Source organism: Chlamydotis macqueenii, chromosome 20 (assembly GCF_036417535.1).
Source record: "Chlamydotis macqueenii isolate bChlMac1 chromosome 20, bChlMac1.mat, whole genome shotgun sequence".
Lineage (NCBI taxonomy): Eukaryota > Metazoa > Chordata > Aves > Otidiformes > Otididae > Chlamydotis > Chlamydotis macqueenii.
In genome coordinates, this window is record NC_141575.1 from 4,463,541 (window position 1) to 4,480,361 (window position 16,821).

The 16,821-nt window shown below is 50.9% G+C and overlaps 1 protein-coding gene across 3 annotated transcripts in view; it reads left to right on the forward strand.

Annotated features, from left to right (window-relative positions):
- VAV2 (vav guanine nucleotide exchange factor 2) overlaps window positions 1–16,821 on the forward strand; it is a 136,919-nt gene that overhangs the window by 95,094 nt on the left and 25,004 nt on the right. For all 3 annotated transcript variants that reach the window (XM_086763806.1, XM_086763807.1, XM_086763808.1), the window contains exons 4-6: window positions 5,271–5,339; window positions 13,815–13,917; window positions 16,337–16,435. In XM_086763806.1, coding sequence (XP_086619932.1) covers window positions 5,271–5,339; window positions 13,815–13,917; window positions 16,337–16,435 — 271 coding nt within the window. The remainder of the gene's footprint in view (window positions 1–5,270; window positions 5,340–13,814; window positions 13,918–16,336; window positions 16,436–16,821) is intronic.

Consider the following 16,821-nt stretch of genomic DNA (forward strand, 5'->3'; position numbering starts at 1 on the left):
GGCTTCAGGAACCGATGGCTAACGGGGGACCCACGGGGATGGGGTGATCCTGTGCTCGGGGAGTGACTTTGCCGTCCTGGAGAAAAAGAGAAGGGAAAAAAAGAAAGAGGGAAGGTTAGAGCTATCAAAATGAGATGCTACGAACAGCTGAGGTCTGAGCGCTTCCCGTGGAGAAATGTGCTTTGGGGTTGAAGCAGCGTTAAACCTCAGCGGTGGGACAGACGGGCTGGTCTGGAAGAGCGGGAGCTGAAGCTGACTGCCAGCCCCACACCCAAACTCGCACGGAAAGCACAGCCCAAAGTCCGAAACCTCGGTGAAATCACACTCCCGTGGGGTTTCTCTGCCTTGCTGCCGTGGTTTCTTCAAGAAGGGGTTGTTGTTGGATCTGTACACCCAGCCGTGGGTTTTGTGAGTTGCTGCAAGGTGTAATTACCATTGGTAGATCCCATGCTATGGAAACGCCAGATCCTGAGTCAGGAAGACTTGGCACAGCCCGGTCCATCCCAGAAGAGCTGTAGAGCTCCTTTGCACCTTTGGTCCTTTCCATTTGTGAAGAAATCCCTCGCAGAAGGGGCGGCAGATGGGAGCAGCTCAGGTTTCGTGGGTGTCACATACTCCACCTGCTTTTTAAAATGCTGAAGTGTCAACTGTGGACTTCAGAAAACGCGGAGAGATTGGCGTGCTGGCGTTGGGAGGCTGGAGTCGCATTCCTGGTAAGGGATGAACTGCCCAACACCCTCCTTTGGGTGTCTGCGCAAGTCATGAAAACCTCCTTGCAGATCTGCCCGAGGCGATCTCCACCGAGAGTGGCCTCGAATGGGAACGGATCCTTGGGAGAGAGGGCAGAGAGTGGGACATTGGCACCTTGCCTGCTTCTCGCTGGGCTTTCTATCCCTGTTTGGCCCCAAGAAGTCAAAAAGGAGACAGGGGAAATAGGAAGTAATGGCAGATCCTATCTACTCTGTCAGAGATGGATTTGAGGCTAAGATGCTACTGTACAAAATTATCCAAGTAAAACTGACCCATCCCTGACCCTCTGTATTCCTTGTGACGATACTGCAGAGGTGAACAGCTGGCGTCTGTTGCTAGGACAAGACACCGGATGCCGGAATACGTTCATAAATAAATCAATCTTTCTGCTTATTGCTGTTAGAATTGCAGCCTACCTGGCTCTTCCCATTAAATAATTCAGAGGAGAGAGCAGCCAGGCAGTGCATCGAGCTGCGCCTTCTCCGCGCGGAGAGGATTATTACCGCAGGGGAGCGTGCTGGTGAGGATACGGCGTGGGATGGATCGTGGGGCAACCTGAGCGAAGGAGGGTTTCTGCATTAGGTGCCTCATGAAATATTCATCGATCGTCACCCCGTGCGGTGTCGTCTGGCTGTGGGCTGCTCCTGCCTTTCCTCGCGGGAGCGCGTTTCTTTGGCAGGGTGCTAGCAGTGTGCGGTGCTCTCCAAGCCAGAAAGCGGCTGAAATATTTTGTAAGATCAAGGGGGTGCTTTGCATCGCGTGTCGAGAGCGATCATCTGCTGTAAGTCCTCGTCCTCAAGAGGAGCTCACTCTAAACTCCAGAACAAATTACTGGGTCTTTCCTTCTCTTTTAGGCTCTAAAACAAACACATCGGATCGATCCTACTTTCTTTCTCTTCTTTGATCTCTGGAAGCGACGCTGTTGAGTGCTGTGGGGTTTGTCTGTGAAGAAGTCTGCTCTGGGAGGTTTATTATCTCCAAGAGCCTGTTCCAGCAGCGTTTGATGTCGCTGGGGCTTTTGCTCTTAATCTGAGTGGGATTGGGCTTGCTGCAGCCTGGGCGCAGGGTTGAAGGATAAATGGCCCGGCAGGTGGTTTTTCATGATGATGGAGTGAAAAACAGATCTGGTGCTTAACTAACGATATTGGCAAAGAGACATTTTCAAATGAATTTAAATGAACTGGGATCTCTGCAAACCTGTTGGGTTTCAGTGGACTCAAAATATTTTACTCATTACTGTTAGCCGTTCCCAGCTATAGCGTTTAATACTCGTTAGGAAGTTGCAGTGCACCCAGAGATCTGTAAGAATTTCCTAGGGAATCATTAGCTTTTAGTCCTCTTTACTTCCATGGGTTTTGATTTGGTTTTTTTTTTGTGTTGTTTTTGGTTTAATTTTTTTTATTGTTGTTGGGTTTGTGTTGTTTTTTTTAATAATGACGTACAAACTGGTCCCAAACAAGGCTCTTGGGGAGCTCGTGGCTGGAGGACATGCAGCTCCGTCGCCCAACGGGATGGAGATGCTTCTCCCTGCGTGCTCGGGGCCGGGTTGATCAGCTGCGTGAAGGTGTCTAAATCTAAGTCCTGTGCTGCACCTGAGTGTGCATGAGGGAAACCTCGGTGAGAAACACTGGGTTAAAAGTTCACCCAGTTGTCTTGTCTTAGTGTTGCCTTGACGTGGATATGGCGGGGCAGGAGCGAGAGCAGGGCTCTTCTCTCCCAGCCTCCCCCCACCATACCAAATCTGTTTCTGCAGCCGGCTCAAGTGGAAAATGTTGCCCCGCGATGAGCCCGGCCCGCGGCGGGGAGCCACAAAGGTGATCTGATGGGAGGTGGCGAAGTGGGAATAATTGAAGAGACAGGGCTGGGGCGAGCAGTTCACCCCATGCCTCCTGCCAGCGCTCGCTCCCCTGACCCCCCGTGCTGGTGCAAGCCTTGGTGTGGAAAAGCACTTAATATGTTTTTCTGTAGCTGGCTGCTGGAGGTTCATCCTCATCGACTTGTTGCTGGAGGATTATTTTTTCCTGTGTTCAGTGAAGAGAAATAATGTAAATGGTTATATAATGTAACTTAAGCCAGAAATATGGAGATATTTTAAATAACAACCATGTGGCATGGGCAGCTGGGGAGAGAGGCACGGCAAAGGGCAAACCCAAGGTTTTCTCCAAAAAGCTGACCTTCAGCTCCAGATTTTAGATGGTCCACTTAGTAATGCTCTCCTCGGTGTGACTGTTCTTTTAATTGCACTCTGTGCATCCTTATTTAGCCATTAGGTGCTATTGCGGAGATACAGGCTATTAATTCCTCCCCTGCCCGACTTTCACTCCGGTGCTTTACCGACGGTCAAGGTGAGGCTGGGAGGGCTGACGGAGCTGCTGTCTCCATGAAACTCTCATTAGAAAATGTTTTCTCTCTTTGCTGTCTCCCTGTCTTACCTGGTGGGGTTTATCACAGGGACTGATTACACCTCAAGCCCAAATTTATGGTTCAAAATGTGTGCTTGTGATTTTAATGTTCTTTATGGCTCCTTTACTTCGTTCTTTCTGGCCTGGTGAGCACTGGAGAAGGGAATAGTTAGAGATTAAGAGCAGAAGATGGATCTAAAAGAAAGGTGGTTGTGCTTTGTGGTGGATCTTATTTTAACAAGTGATATTTAAAGAGAGGTCACCTCCAATTTCTCCTCTCTTGCCAGAGCTATGTGGGATGGCGTAGCCCTGCGGCAGCGGCTGCCGTACCCCCTCGCCCATCGGGGCTGAAGTCTGATACTGGTTCCCATGATGGGCTCAGCCCCGTGCAGGAGGAGCTGGTGGCTTTTCTGTCTGTGCTTCACGTGGCCTTTGTATTCATCACTAATCTCCAGGGGACCGCAGGGGAGAGGAAATGTGTGCAGACACGCACGTTTTGTGAAGGTCCTGGGTTCCTCCTGGTCTCTCATTGTGTCTGTGCTTTGAAGCTTCTCTCCAAAATGGGCTTCCCATTTGTACCAGATGTTGGGGTGTTGGGATGATCACCTAATCGCACCTCCTTTGCAACAAGACTGTGAGAGCAGGCACAGCTCCCTCTGCTCTTCATACCCATTGCTCTCCTCCATCCCACGTGGCAGTTTGACAGGCGGGCACAGTTAGACACGCCAGCCTTGGGTGCTCCTTGGTTCCCGTGCGTTTGCATCTTGAGCAGAGGCAGGGCAGGGCTGATGGCTGCTGGAACATAGAATCATCCTGCTCTGGGACTGGGGTCACCATGGCTCTTTTTCCTCCTGGACTCACCACCCGGTCGTGTTCTTAATTGGACTCACTGCAGGTTTGAGCTCTGTTTCAAAACACTCGGTCTGAGGCTGCTCACCAAAGGAACAGTGAGGTAAAGCAGAGGAGAGAAGGTAAATTAATGCTAGAGGCAGGATCCAAAAATAGCAAATTTGGGGGCTAGCCAGGCCATATGTTAAATCTTTTAGGAGAGGCAATCTATTGTGAAACAGGGAGGGTGGGAGGGGAGAGGAGAGGAGGTAGAAGTTCACGTGTATCCAGTTTTGTTCACCTACGGCATCAGCATCCCACCCCGTACGGCTCTTAGCCTGGGGACACGCCGCTGCCTTTGCCGCGATGCCCACAGGGGACAAAGCGATCCGCCCTGCCGCAGCCCCTGTTCCCGTGCGGTGACCGGGGGACCCCAGCCCGAGGCAGCCGCAGTCGCAAGGTGCATCCAGCCCCAGCAGAGCCGTCGCCTGCCGTGGCCCTGTGCCAGCAATAATACATTGGGTTTAATTAAAGCAGTATTTTTCATCTCCTTCATACATTATTTGGTTATTACTTCAGAATGAGCCAAGGAATTCTTGTATTCCCCCCACTCCTTCCCTTTCTCTTGAAATCTGCGTTCTCCCCGCTTCCTCTTGCCCTTTTGGTGTCCTTTCCCTCATCCCCAGGGTTTTAACTTTTTTTTTTTTCTTAGCTATCACAAAGTTGTTAAGATGAGGAAGCCCAGGTTTTGTAAGGACTCCTTTGTCCCGGTGGGATTGGCTGCTTGCAGCAATGGGAGATGCTGACGGGACGCGGCTCCGTGTGCCGCAGCCAAGCAGGGTAGGAGCTTGCAGGTAGAAAGGCTCCATCGTGGTTGGAGCGGAGAGTGTTTCTCTGTCTCAATGAGTCCGATGCAAGACTTGAATTAAATTTGTGCTGAGTTGTTTGTGCAAGCACCAGCAGAGCGGGGAGCAGCGGCTCAGACGTGAGGTCTCTGGGATGCTGTTAGGGGATGCAGCTCCTCGCGTTGGTGCTCCAGTGGTGCCCTGTGCTGAACCAGCCTCACCATCTGGTTTCTTCTCCTGCTGTGCCAGGAAGCGGCGGAGATGATGTCGTCCTGGGAGATAACGCCTCCATAGGAAAAAATGTATTTGCAATGAATATTTTGTTCCGAAACGCCCTCTGCTCAACGGGATGCTCAGGGCTGGGCTGGGTTCAGCTGGGGCTGCAGGGGATCTGCTGCGAGAGGCAAGACGCACCAATAACACTGTCATTCCTCTCCTTCCCCAGGCCCTTCCCATCAGAGGAGACCACGGAAAACGATGACGACGTATATCGGAGCTTGGAGGAGCTGGCAGAGTAAGTGGCCTCGCCATCTCATGGGGAGGGGACGAGAAAAGAGAAAAGTTGCAATGTGGTTCCAGCAAAGTTGGATACAGTTTGACAGTGGGACTCGGCGAGCTGGGCCAGCTGCTTTGGTTGTCTTGGCTGGAGATTTTTGTCCTCTTAGAATAGTTCATCTTTTCCTACATAGAACCCTGGGAGACATCGCTTTTAATCGAGTTGAGTTTGAGTGGCTCAGTTCACGAGCCCTCTGCCTGCTGAATCCCATCCTTTGCTGCAAAACCCCGGGATGTCATTCCTCCCCTGCGCCGACCAGAGCTGAGCCACTCGCTGGCACTGCCGTACCCATTGCCTAACTCTGGACCCACCCCATGGTGTTTTTGTGGCCTCGTGGGTGCCGACGTGTGGGTCTGCATCCCCCTTTTTTTTTTCTTTTTTCTTTTTTTCTTTCTTTTTTTGACCGCGCCGGCCGACCCCAGGGCCGTCCCTTGCAGAGGACACATCCCGCCCATCGCTGGTGGCACGGTGGGATGTGAGGTGATGCTGCCAGAGTTTGTGTCTATATTTATCTGGGTCTCTGCTGTCTGTGTTCTGCTGCCCGTGGTGATGATATAACAGGCTTTTAAAAGCAACCTTGAACTACAACATATATGGCGAAACGCGGGCTCTGTCGGAATTCAATGGCAGCGTTCCCGGCAGCCAGGGTTTTACTTATGAAGTGCAGTCTGTTTCATATGGAAGGAAAGTCTGTACGGGTGGATATGTGGCTTTATACAGTTAAATATTATTGTTCCACAACATAAATAATAAGGCTCCTTAATCCAATGAGTTCCTTATGGCTTCAGTTATTACGAAAGTAAATCATAAATTACGAGTCGAGGGAACGGAGTACCCTGGAATTCCCCACTCGCGGTTTGCTCCCAGCAGCTACAGTTTAATAAAATTTTAACTTATAAAGGGATCCTTTCAAGAATAACATTTTTCCCCCCCTCTCCTGAAGTTCTCCAAATCCCTTAAATATTGGGTTTTAAAATTCCTGATTCTCACACACGGACGTGCTTTTAATTGGAGAAAGCTTTGTGTGTGAACTCGCACACAAGCGCTGGTGGGGATGGCAGGGCTCTCCTAGAAATCGGGGTTTCGATTTCGGAGCTCGGAGCGGGTTATTGGGTGCTGAAAACGGGTTCCCAGCTTTAACTGCTCTGCTTCCGGCCATGCAGCTCCTGCAGCCTGTCCGGGTGGAAGCTTCCCAAACTTTTCCTCAGACTTTTGCTCATGGCTGCGAGTTGGTCCCTCCGTGAGAGGGACCGAGATGCCAGAGTCCTGTGCTCGGATGACTTAGAGGTTTATTTCTCATTGATCACCCTGTTCTGTCCCAGACTGTCTCCAACTTTTTACTTTCCCTTTTTTCCCATTCTTTGCAAATTACTCTTCTTTACGTCTTTAGTTGGGACCACTGGAGAAAGACGTGTGTAAGTCAGCACGGGGATATTGCGCAAATTCCTTCATCCAGGTCTGTGCTCCTGGTGCAACCAGATTGTGCCGGGACACACAACCTACAAAACGGAGACGTAATTCCCCCGGAACTGTGAAAAGCCCAGAAATGCCCCAGAGAGCCCCTTCGCACGAGCGTTGCCGCTCCCACTGCCTGGTGACACATCAGCAATAGTTGCCCTTTCTCCCCTTGACAAGGAGCGTCTCTCCGTGCTTGACAAGGAAACTTTGATTGGAAATTTGCCGGACACAATGGTGCAATACTGGACACCGATGCCGGGTGCTGGCGAAGCGCGAGGCCGCATGAGAAAGCTCTTTCTTCACTGCTGCCGATCTCCAAACGGCTGAACAAGGGCATCATTCATGAACTGGGAGTGATTCACTCTGCCCAACGTCTTTGCGTTGAATATTGACAACAATCCAGCAGCTTTCAGAAGATCCAAGTGCATCCGAAATGCTTTATTGGAGGCGAGGAAATTACTTTCACAGCAAGCAGTGAAGTGACCCAACGTGTGGAAGGAGCCACTGCCAACAGCACAGTCGGGCGCAGTGATCCTCCCTTTTCAAGAGACCACTCCATCTCTGGGGGTTTTTTCTGTGTTAGCCACACAGATGTTGCAAGTTGTCAAAGTGATTATTTTAGCCCTTTGGATTGTTTCATCCGAAATCATTTTGGAGGCTGGTAAAAGTGGGGGTTTTTTTGAGAATGTCAAAATCATAGAATGGTTAGAGTTGGAAGGGATCTTCAAAGGTCATCTAGTCCAACCCCCCTGAAAGGAGCAGGGACATCCCTGACTAGGTCAGGTGCTTCACTTCAACCTGAAGGACTTAAACAGAGCAGTTTGGTGCCCTTCACTTGAGATTTTGGGTGAATTCCTGTTCTGCAAAGCATTCAAAATACAAACATTTTTGTGACAGAGGCACAGGTTTGGGATGCAGAAGGAACCAGGCTTTGTCTTTGTGATGCTCTGAAGCGCGAGGACCTCCATCCCAGCGGGCAGCAAGGTCCCTCCCAGCACGGAGGAGCCATGGCAGCTGGAGACAAAAGCCGGCGCTGGGGCTGGGAGCAGATCAATAGCAACACCACGAGGGCCGTTTACGTGCGCCGCAGAAACAAGCTGTCTGCGTGTGAGCGCGGGGTGCCGCAGGGTGCTGCTGTGCGCAAAGGGTGTTCATGCCTTGATGAACCCATTGTGCCTTCACCTTTGGGGCACCGCAGAGATGATGCTGGGCTGCCTGCAGCTCCCCAGCGCTGGGTCAGCCATCCAGCAGATCTAGGTGGATAATTGCCCAGAAACAGCTATTTACTTTTTTTTTAAAAAAAAAAAAAAAAAAATCTCAAAAAAACCGAAGAAGAACAGTTGCTGGTGGAAAGGGGAGAGGAAACTAAAAGGGTATCAGGGGAGCTAGAAAGTTCTCAAATTGCCTGTCCTCAGCGCGCCGGCCCCTCATTTTGCTTTGCCACGGGCCAGATGGCAGCCTGCAGAGAGCCGGGGCAGATGGCGAGGGCTGGCCGGTTTGCAGGCGGTGCCTGATGATCGATACTGGGAGGAGCAGTAAGGGGACATTTGTCCTCCGCTGCCTGATTTATTTCTGCGTGCCCTAATGGCAGGCCCTCAAGCAGCAGCTGGTTTTTGGGGAGTCTGCCCAGGAAACGAGCAGTGCTTTGCGATGGCAACAGGCGGGCGCGTTCGCCGGAGCCTGCCCCCAAAAATCAGGGCGACCCTTGTCCTAACGAAGCTGCCGTTGGTCTGCAGGGTTGTGAGCTGCTGCCTCCAGTGCGGCCACGGCTGCTGGGCGCTGATCGTCCACCTCACAGCTCAGCATCTTCCCCACCGACCGCTTTTCCATCTCTCAATGGCTGTTTTAGCCGCCCCAAACCGTTCTGCTCCTCCTGAAGTTACACTTCACATTTAACCTGAATTTTCTCTGCTGCCACTTAAGCTCTCTCCGGTTATTTTGTCTCATTAAATTTATGAGAGCAATTAATCCTACTCCTCTTTACAGCACCAGAACCTTCTTTGTCATGAACCTTCTCCACTTCGTGGCACTGTCCCTTTGCGCTGACACAAAACCTGGCAGGCTCCGGTGAATTACACAAAGGGCAAGTTTTGGGTTGTTTGTTGGCAATTTGAAGAATTCAGAGTCAGGCAGAACTGTTGCGAATGATGTGACATGACACATTTAATTTGCGTAACTTTTACCTCTTTTTCTCCTTTAAAAGTGAATTGCTTTGAGGGGAGAAGTTGTAGTGTTGCAAAAAAAAAAAAGACTTAAATGATTTAAGCAGAAGACCAGCCCCAGATTTAAGCAAAAAGACTTAAGTGATTTAAGCAAAGCCACTGGAGCCAGTGCCTGCCCCCAGGGAGGCTTCGTCCCCGAAGGTTGGTGTCTCCCAGTCTCGTTTGGAGCCACAGCTCGCTGGGGATTTCTCCCCAGCAAAAGTACTGGGGATACTGGTGCACTTCTCCAGCCTTTCATCCTGGGGGGGGGAGTTGCAGAAGATCTCCTGCCTCAATTTCTCAAGCGATGCAACTCGTTTGGGCACAGACTCTGCCAACAACCCGTCTCCTGCCAGGAGCTTCTCGCTGAAGTTTCTACTGCTTCTTTCACCGCTGTCCCCTGCATTGCCTCGTCGTGTCTTCCAAAATAGTGATGTGCTCAGCAGAATTTCTGACGTGCATTTTAAAAAGTAATGAATAGAGGAGCCAAGGTGAGATGATAAGTTAGCTGCCACTTTTCTCATTATTTTTGCTGTGTTGGAAAAGCCACGCACGCCAGCCGGTTAAATAAATGGCTCTGCGGTACAAGGCGCTGGAGCCGTGGCACTTGTAAACGTGTCTTTTCTCCTTTGTCACCAGTGAAGATTTTTCTATGTCCTGCTTGTGCCATCTCCAGGATCGTGTTAGTCACTATAACTGCGTGAGGCTCATTCCTGGAATTACAGTGTTCCACTTGGTATGGGGAACGTAAGACCTGAGTAGAAGAGATGGCCAAAGGCCTCTCTTGCTATTTCCAGACGCGTGTCTCCGTCCAAGTACAATCTGGGTAATTAAAGCCCTGAAAGATCTTGAGTCTGCACCACACATCTTGCACTCCTTCACCCTGAAACCTAAGCCTGCCAGATGTGCTGCAAATATAGGGCTTTGCTTGTCCTCGTCTGACGGAGACCGTGAATGAGGGGTTGGTCGGATGAGCCGTCTATTTATAGCTGTAAGTGCAGAGTAAGAATGAGAGAGTGGAGTGTTACTGGGGCAAACTGGAGCCTTGCAGCTGCTGGGCAGCTGTCTCGGGGACCCTGCAAATGCATTTCCAGCCTGGACCTGGTGGTGGCTCTGAGGTCTTCTGGCTCTTAACCGTGCCCACAGGGCTGGAAATCTGGAGTTGTCTTTTGGTTGTTTTATTTCAGCTCCTTCTCCCTCCTCCTTCTTTTTCTTTTGCTCTTCCTGGTGCTTCTGGCTCTTTCATCAGCAGAGCGAAAGTATCACTGTGGTTTGGACAGAGTTTTGGCTTGGTGGGTTTCCCATGAGGGCCTTGCTTGGGCTCATCCTGGAATTCTTGAGGTTAGTACAAACTTGCCACCTTCCCAGAGCCCTGGAGCAGCCATTATGGATGGAAGAGATCCTTCAGTGGCCCTCGAGTCCCTCAGAGCTTCCCCACTTACCCTCCTTGTCCACGGTGTCATTGCAAATGTGATGTTTGCATTCCTTTAGCATAGTGGACCTGCTGCAGGTTGTTTACTGGGACGTCACAGGCCATCTGTGCTCATCCCCTGGTGACATCCCAGTCCAGAGCTCATCTTCTCCCAAAGCCCAAGTGCAGACTGTGCCCGCTGTTTTGGCCCGGTGCTGAGCTCTGGCGGGTTGGTTCCCAGTGGTGGGGTCCATGGGACCAGGGCCTTTCTGCAGGGTGGTGAGCTTCTTCCTCAAACTAACTCAACATCAGCATCCTATCTGGGGAGATTTGTTTAAAATTTGGCTGCATTTAGGCAACTGGTGCACGCTGGAGGTGCCAGGGGTCCCTGAGGGACCCCCGTCTTTCCCAGCTTGCTCCTTGCACGTCCCTGTTTGTCCCTCGCTCAAGGCCTGGCATCGGTGCCTCTGCTAAGGGAGAAGCTCCTTGGCATGGCTGCTGCCGGCCTGGGAGAGCGTTTGCACAGAGCGGCATCGCCAGGGACGAAAGGCTCAGCCAAAGGCACTAGTTTTTCCTGAAATTGCCTTAGGTGTGAAAAGCTTCATTCTTTTTGCTCTGAATGAGCTTTCCTGGCTAGGAAAGATGCTGCCAGCCCAAAGCTGGTTACATCCATCCTAATAACAGTACTTGCAAATGCTGGCGTTAACTCGGAAGGGCGGATAAAACCCCTCTCCCAACCCCGCAGCTGTCAGCGTGTCTCCCAGTCCAGGCGGTAGATCGTAGGCTCTGATACCCACGGGTACCTCGCAGGCTCTGCTGCTTTTATTGAAGGAGTAAATTGCTTTTCTTTGTGAAGAACGAGATGAGGATCTGGCCTTCCTTGCTCAAGTTGTTCAGTCTTCGTGCGACATGCTTGGGATGCTGAATTTATTGCCTCCCACAGCAGGGGACTGTGCTAAACGTGGAAAATACCTCGCCACTTAGGTTGCTACTGACTGAAATCGTCCTGATGCTTGTTCTCTTTTTTTACTGATGAGGAACGTGTGTATTTTCAACTCTGACAGACGAAATATGGAGACTGATGAAAATCAAGGTGTGCAAAGCAGCGGCATCAGCAGCCCTACGTACGTGCACCAGCAAGGCTCGGCCGCCCGCAGGCTGTGCCGGGAGAGGCTGATCCGCAGGTTTTCCTGCTCTCCGTAGAACTGGCAGCCTCTGGTGTTTCTCAGAGGTGTACTGGGAACGTGCCCTAGTAAATAAGGGTCTGCTGGACAAAGGTGCCGTTGTTTTTAATACCACCACGGCTGTTGGGTGTGAGCATCTCTGGTGCCTCTCCCCTGAGCTCTGAAATGGAGGTGTCTTTCTAGATGGCCCCAGGACAAGGGAGTTGTCCCTAGTTTTTGCCTCAGGCTGGAAATCGGAGATTGGAAGGGCTTGTCCTGGTACTGATGAGCAGGAGTGGAGCAGGAGGGACTTGGCCCCTTGGTTGGAGCAACGAGGGTGGCAATGATGTGACCCCATGAGATGGTGCAGTGTTCATGTCAGATGGCTCTTGGTGGTTCTGTGGGCAGATGTGCCATGTTGTCCCTTGTTTGGTCCCGACTGTGGTCCAGAGCTCATGGCTTCTCACTGGGGGAGACAAGGAGGGCTTGTCTGGGCTCGGGGTGGGCAGTGCTGGGATCTGAGGCTTGGACGTGGCACCTGGTTGTGCTTGCGAGCAGGAGAGCAGGTCCAGATGATGCTGAGGATGGAGGGCTTCCTGAGGACGCCTCGTGACACTGTCTTCTCCTTCTGCACGTAGTCCAGAACGGTTTGCTGAGTGCTCTCGTTGGCTGGTGGTGAGCAGCCGTCACACAAAGCCAGCTCTGCTCCGGCAGCAGCATCCCTCACCGTGGTCATACCATACCCAGCCGGGATTGTCCTCGCGACGTTAACCCAACCATGCGTTTGCTAACGACGCTCGAGCCAGGGAAATGATGTATGGAGAGACAGCCAGCAATCCGAGAGGTGCAGCGGGAAGGGAAGATTAATCAGGAACCAGGAGTTACTGGCTCTGGATAAGGAGCGGAGCTGAGAATATAAATATTGGTACAGATAATAACGGTGACGGCGACGCTTGGGAAGGGGAAGATGGATCACCAGCTATTAGTGGGCATTATTACAGCAGCTGCAATGCATCACTGTGGAGGAATGGGACGGATACATCATGCCAATGTATTTATTTAAAATCCCAAAACTTTTATTAAATAAATCTATTTTTAAAAATAGAGAGAACTGCATTTAGAAAAGAAATAAAGCCCAGTCTTGCAAACAGATGTGCTCTGCCTTTATGCTGTGTAATATAGAGATGTCAAGTGTTACAGATTGAGCGCAGTTTTACACATAAATGTATCGGTGTGTAATTAATACCCGTGTTGAAAGAGGCAGCTTGTAAAATGTGCAAACGCTGTTTGATATTCCAGCGTTTCGCGCTGTCCTGATCCCACGGGGCTGACCTCAGTGGGAGCCGTTAGCAGTCTGCACCTGTAGATCTGAGCGCTAGAATTATTACTGCTAATTGGTATTTATCATGGGTTGAATTTTCCAAAGTGCTCCAAGACTTGGGAGCCCCTGGGGGGAGTTGTGAAGTCTGAGATGTCAATGAAGTGCCTGATGCCGTCCTTTAAATACAAGTTGGACACTGTCTTGGTGATGCCTGTAAAGCCTTTGCTCACTGAGAAATGGCCAGTTCTGAAAAAGTGACTTTTTTTCTGCTTCATTTCTCTCTGATGTAAATATTCCTGGGCTCTGCTCAGCGTTTGGGCTGAGCATCTAAATGTAGTGTGGTTAAAATCAGCGACACAAGAGCTGCTCCTTGTCCTCAAGAAGAGAGGCAGGCGAGGAAGAGGAGGCTGTGGGCATCTTTGGAGGCAGGTGGAGCTGGACCTGTTCGCACACGGCGGCTCAGACGGTCCCGCTGGGATGCTTGGCCAGCGCGTCCGTCTTTGCGGGGTCGATTAGCGCCAAGCGAAAACTCCGCGGGGGCAGAGCTGGCAGGCTGGGCATCAGAGGCACGCCTGGCACGGGGCTGCGAGCGGCGGCTTGGCTGCCATCCCCGCTCGTGTCGAGCAGCGTTTTGCCTTTTCCAGCCTCCGGTGAGCGGGAGCAGATGTGCAGTGGGTACCGATCTGGGGGAAAAAAAAAAAGACTTCCTCATGCAAACGGGGAACGCGGACCGAGCGTGTCAATGCTGTGGGCCAGGATTTTCTTATTGTCATGGTTGACCTCCCTCCTGGGTGCGAGAGCGGTTGTTGGGTTGCCTGCTGAAGTGACAGCGAACATGCGCTCTTCATTATCGCTAAATCACTCTCCTTCTCGTTCCAGCGAACATGATCTGGGGGAGGATATTTATGACTGCGTCCCCTGTGAAGATGAAGGTGATGATATCTATGAAGATATCATCAGAGTGGAAGTTCAGCAGCCCATGGTAACAATTTATATGCATTTTTTTAAAGCTACACCTTGATGAGAAGGGAAGGGAGAGGATTAAATTAGATTAAATAAGTATCTGCCAACGACAGTTGATGCTGCAGGGAAGCGAATCGCTTTGCATCGCTCCTCGAAAGCAAGCTGCATCATGAGTGGTAAAAATAAGCAGAGCTGGGATGAGGCTGGCCCAGAGGGGGTTTGCCAAGGAGTTTCCCAGCCCGTCCTTTCAGCTGATGGAGTTTGGGGGGGGAGGAAGGCAAAGGGAGAGCTAATAAGCCCTAAAAGATAAGCTAAAAATAGCAATTTGCTGCTGAGCCAAGGCAGCGTGTGTCACTGCAGCCCGTTCTGGGGCGGCTCTGCCTCTCCATCAGCCAGATGTGCCGTGTCTGCTGTTGGTATTTTTACATCGGGGTGAGCGCTGACGGATCTGTATTCGGAGGATCCAGCACTTGTTTGTGCCTGTTGCCACTCCTGCCCGAGTGTCTCAGAGCAGGTAGATGTTGACAGCAGAGCTTTTTGGGTCACTAGGGACCCGTGTGGCTTTAGGGACAAGCAGCCAACCCCATTCATCATCTCTAAAAGCTTTTTAATGGTGGGAAAACCTGGGTGTACAGCCTCGTGGAGGGGCTTGCATTAACTCCAAGGGCTCTGGTGCAAGTACCACGCTCCATGGATGAGCCAGGAAAGGTGCTGGTGGCCCTTGCATCTTCCCAAAGGTGCTCGCAGCCACCCTCACTGCCTGTGTCCCCAGCGCCAGGGAGACCGGCTGCCATGGCTTCTCCTGATGCCGAGCTGGAAGGGACCTTTCCACATAAACATGACCTTCCAAATTTTCTCCCACCCTCTGTACATGCAGCCCCCAGGCTTTGTGCAGACTCTAAGGACTCTCTCCTGGCTGCAAACAGTGCTGACACCTGCACATACCTCCCCGTAGCAAAGCACGATCGATGCACAAGTTCACTGATCAATTAAATCCCCGCAGCGGGGTGCGTGGCTCTGCTGGATGAGGTGCTGGGAGCCTGGGAAGGCAGGGTTTCACCCCACGGAGCCCAGCAAACAAGCCGAGCTGCGCGGCAGCAGTGCCCACATGGTGATTTCTCATCCATCCCGAGCCTGGCTGCAAGTGGTACCCAAGACCACAACAATGATGGTTGAGGCACTTCATCCCTTCAGGCCTTGTCTGCAGCCTGAGGTGCTCCCTGCACGCTGAAAACCCATCTGGATCAAGGAGTTGGGCACAAAATATTCCCACTCATCTGGCCAAAGCGCTTGGAGCCATTTACAGACACCGGGGTCAGTGTTGAAGCCAGCACGGCGCCTTGGCCACCAGTGTTTTTACCATACTGCCATCAGCTGCAGAAGCCAGTTGGCCCAAGAACTGGCCGTTGGGAAGGTTTTGGTAGAAATTTCTTGCATAAAAGTCAAAAATGAGGGAAAGCTCCCACTGTGTGCGTGCCCCACAGCCAGGTGCAGGATCGGGGTCAATGGAAGTGACAATTTTTCACTGTCCCCTCCACAAAGTTTTACGTTTTCTCAGGCACCGCTGAGCAGTGGTGAAGGCAGTGGCTCTGACTCCTTTTCCTCCCCTTGCCTGAGCAAAAGAGTCTGTTTTGAATGTAAGCATCCACGTATCTGTCTAAATAACGGCTTTTTTTTTTAAAGATCTGTTACAATAGCAAGTGCTAATTGGTTTCTTGTATTTCTGCATGCTTCAGATTAGATATATGCAGGTAAGAAACATTGATTAAAGTACTGGTTTCCCATCCCGCTGATGGATCTGAGCTGGGAGGTAAAGGGGGTGTACAGAGGGTGTCCATTCCTGCGCGTGACCGTTAAAACCCAGTCACTGGGTCACCTCCCAAGCTCAGAGACTGCACTGACAACGCAGCACCCCCTGACGTGTTTTCAGCTCCGCTTTACAGATTTTAAAGTAAGAGAAGTGACTCCAGGAGTTGGGGCTTTAAGAAACACATGTATTATCAGATTTGACCTAAAATCATGAGAAATTGGGGATTTGTGTAAATCTAACATATTCTTTATGACCCACTTAGGCTTTGTTGTGAGTTTCATCTTATGCAAAAAAAAAAAAAAAAAAAAGGTAAAACCAGCATTTATCTCTTATTTATGCTTGAACTGGTGGTTTTTGGTGATGTAGCTGTAATAAATGCAAAAAATCTAATGCTTGCCATGTTGAAACATATTGAATAGTACAGCTAGGGTTCCTTTTTAGTTTTTTTTTTGGATAAAAATAGTTTCCCTTAACGTAAACCAGTAACAGTGCTCCCCTGACTTTCCAAACTTGCGCTTGTTCCGAGTTTGCCGTCACTGGAGGCTGAACTGGAGCTCTGCTCCACCTGAGCACGTTGCTGGACCACTCTTAAGAGTCTCTGACCCTGCGTTATTTTCCCTTTTCCTAGAAAATGGGAATGACAGAAGATGACAAAAGAAATTGCTGTTTGCTAGAAATCCAAGAAACGGAGGCCAAGTACTGCAAAACACTTGAAGATATAGAGAAGGTAAGAACTGAGCCGCCTCTTCTGTACCATCGCCTTCCGCGTCGTCGCTTGATCTCGCGTTAATCGTGCTGAATTAGTTCTCGCTGCGAGAGCTGGCAGATGTGATGAGGCAGGATCGATGCGTTCACATGTAAAATTAGAGGGAAGGGGGATCCAGACAACCCGTAGTGACAAGCACAAATGTGCAGCCCGTAGCCGTGGGAGCCGCACAGCATATTTTTTCAGATTGCTGCGTATTGGAAAGGGGCTGGAAACCGTCCTGCTGTGTCCCCCCCCCGCCCTGGGGTAAGAGACTCCCGCTCCTCGCGCAGCCGGGCCGCTCTCGCCGATAACAGCCGTGTTTGCAGATACCTTATCGCTTTGATGGCTACGGAATAATTTCTTTA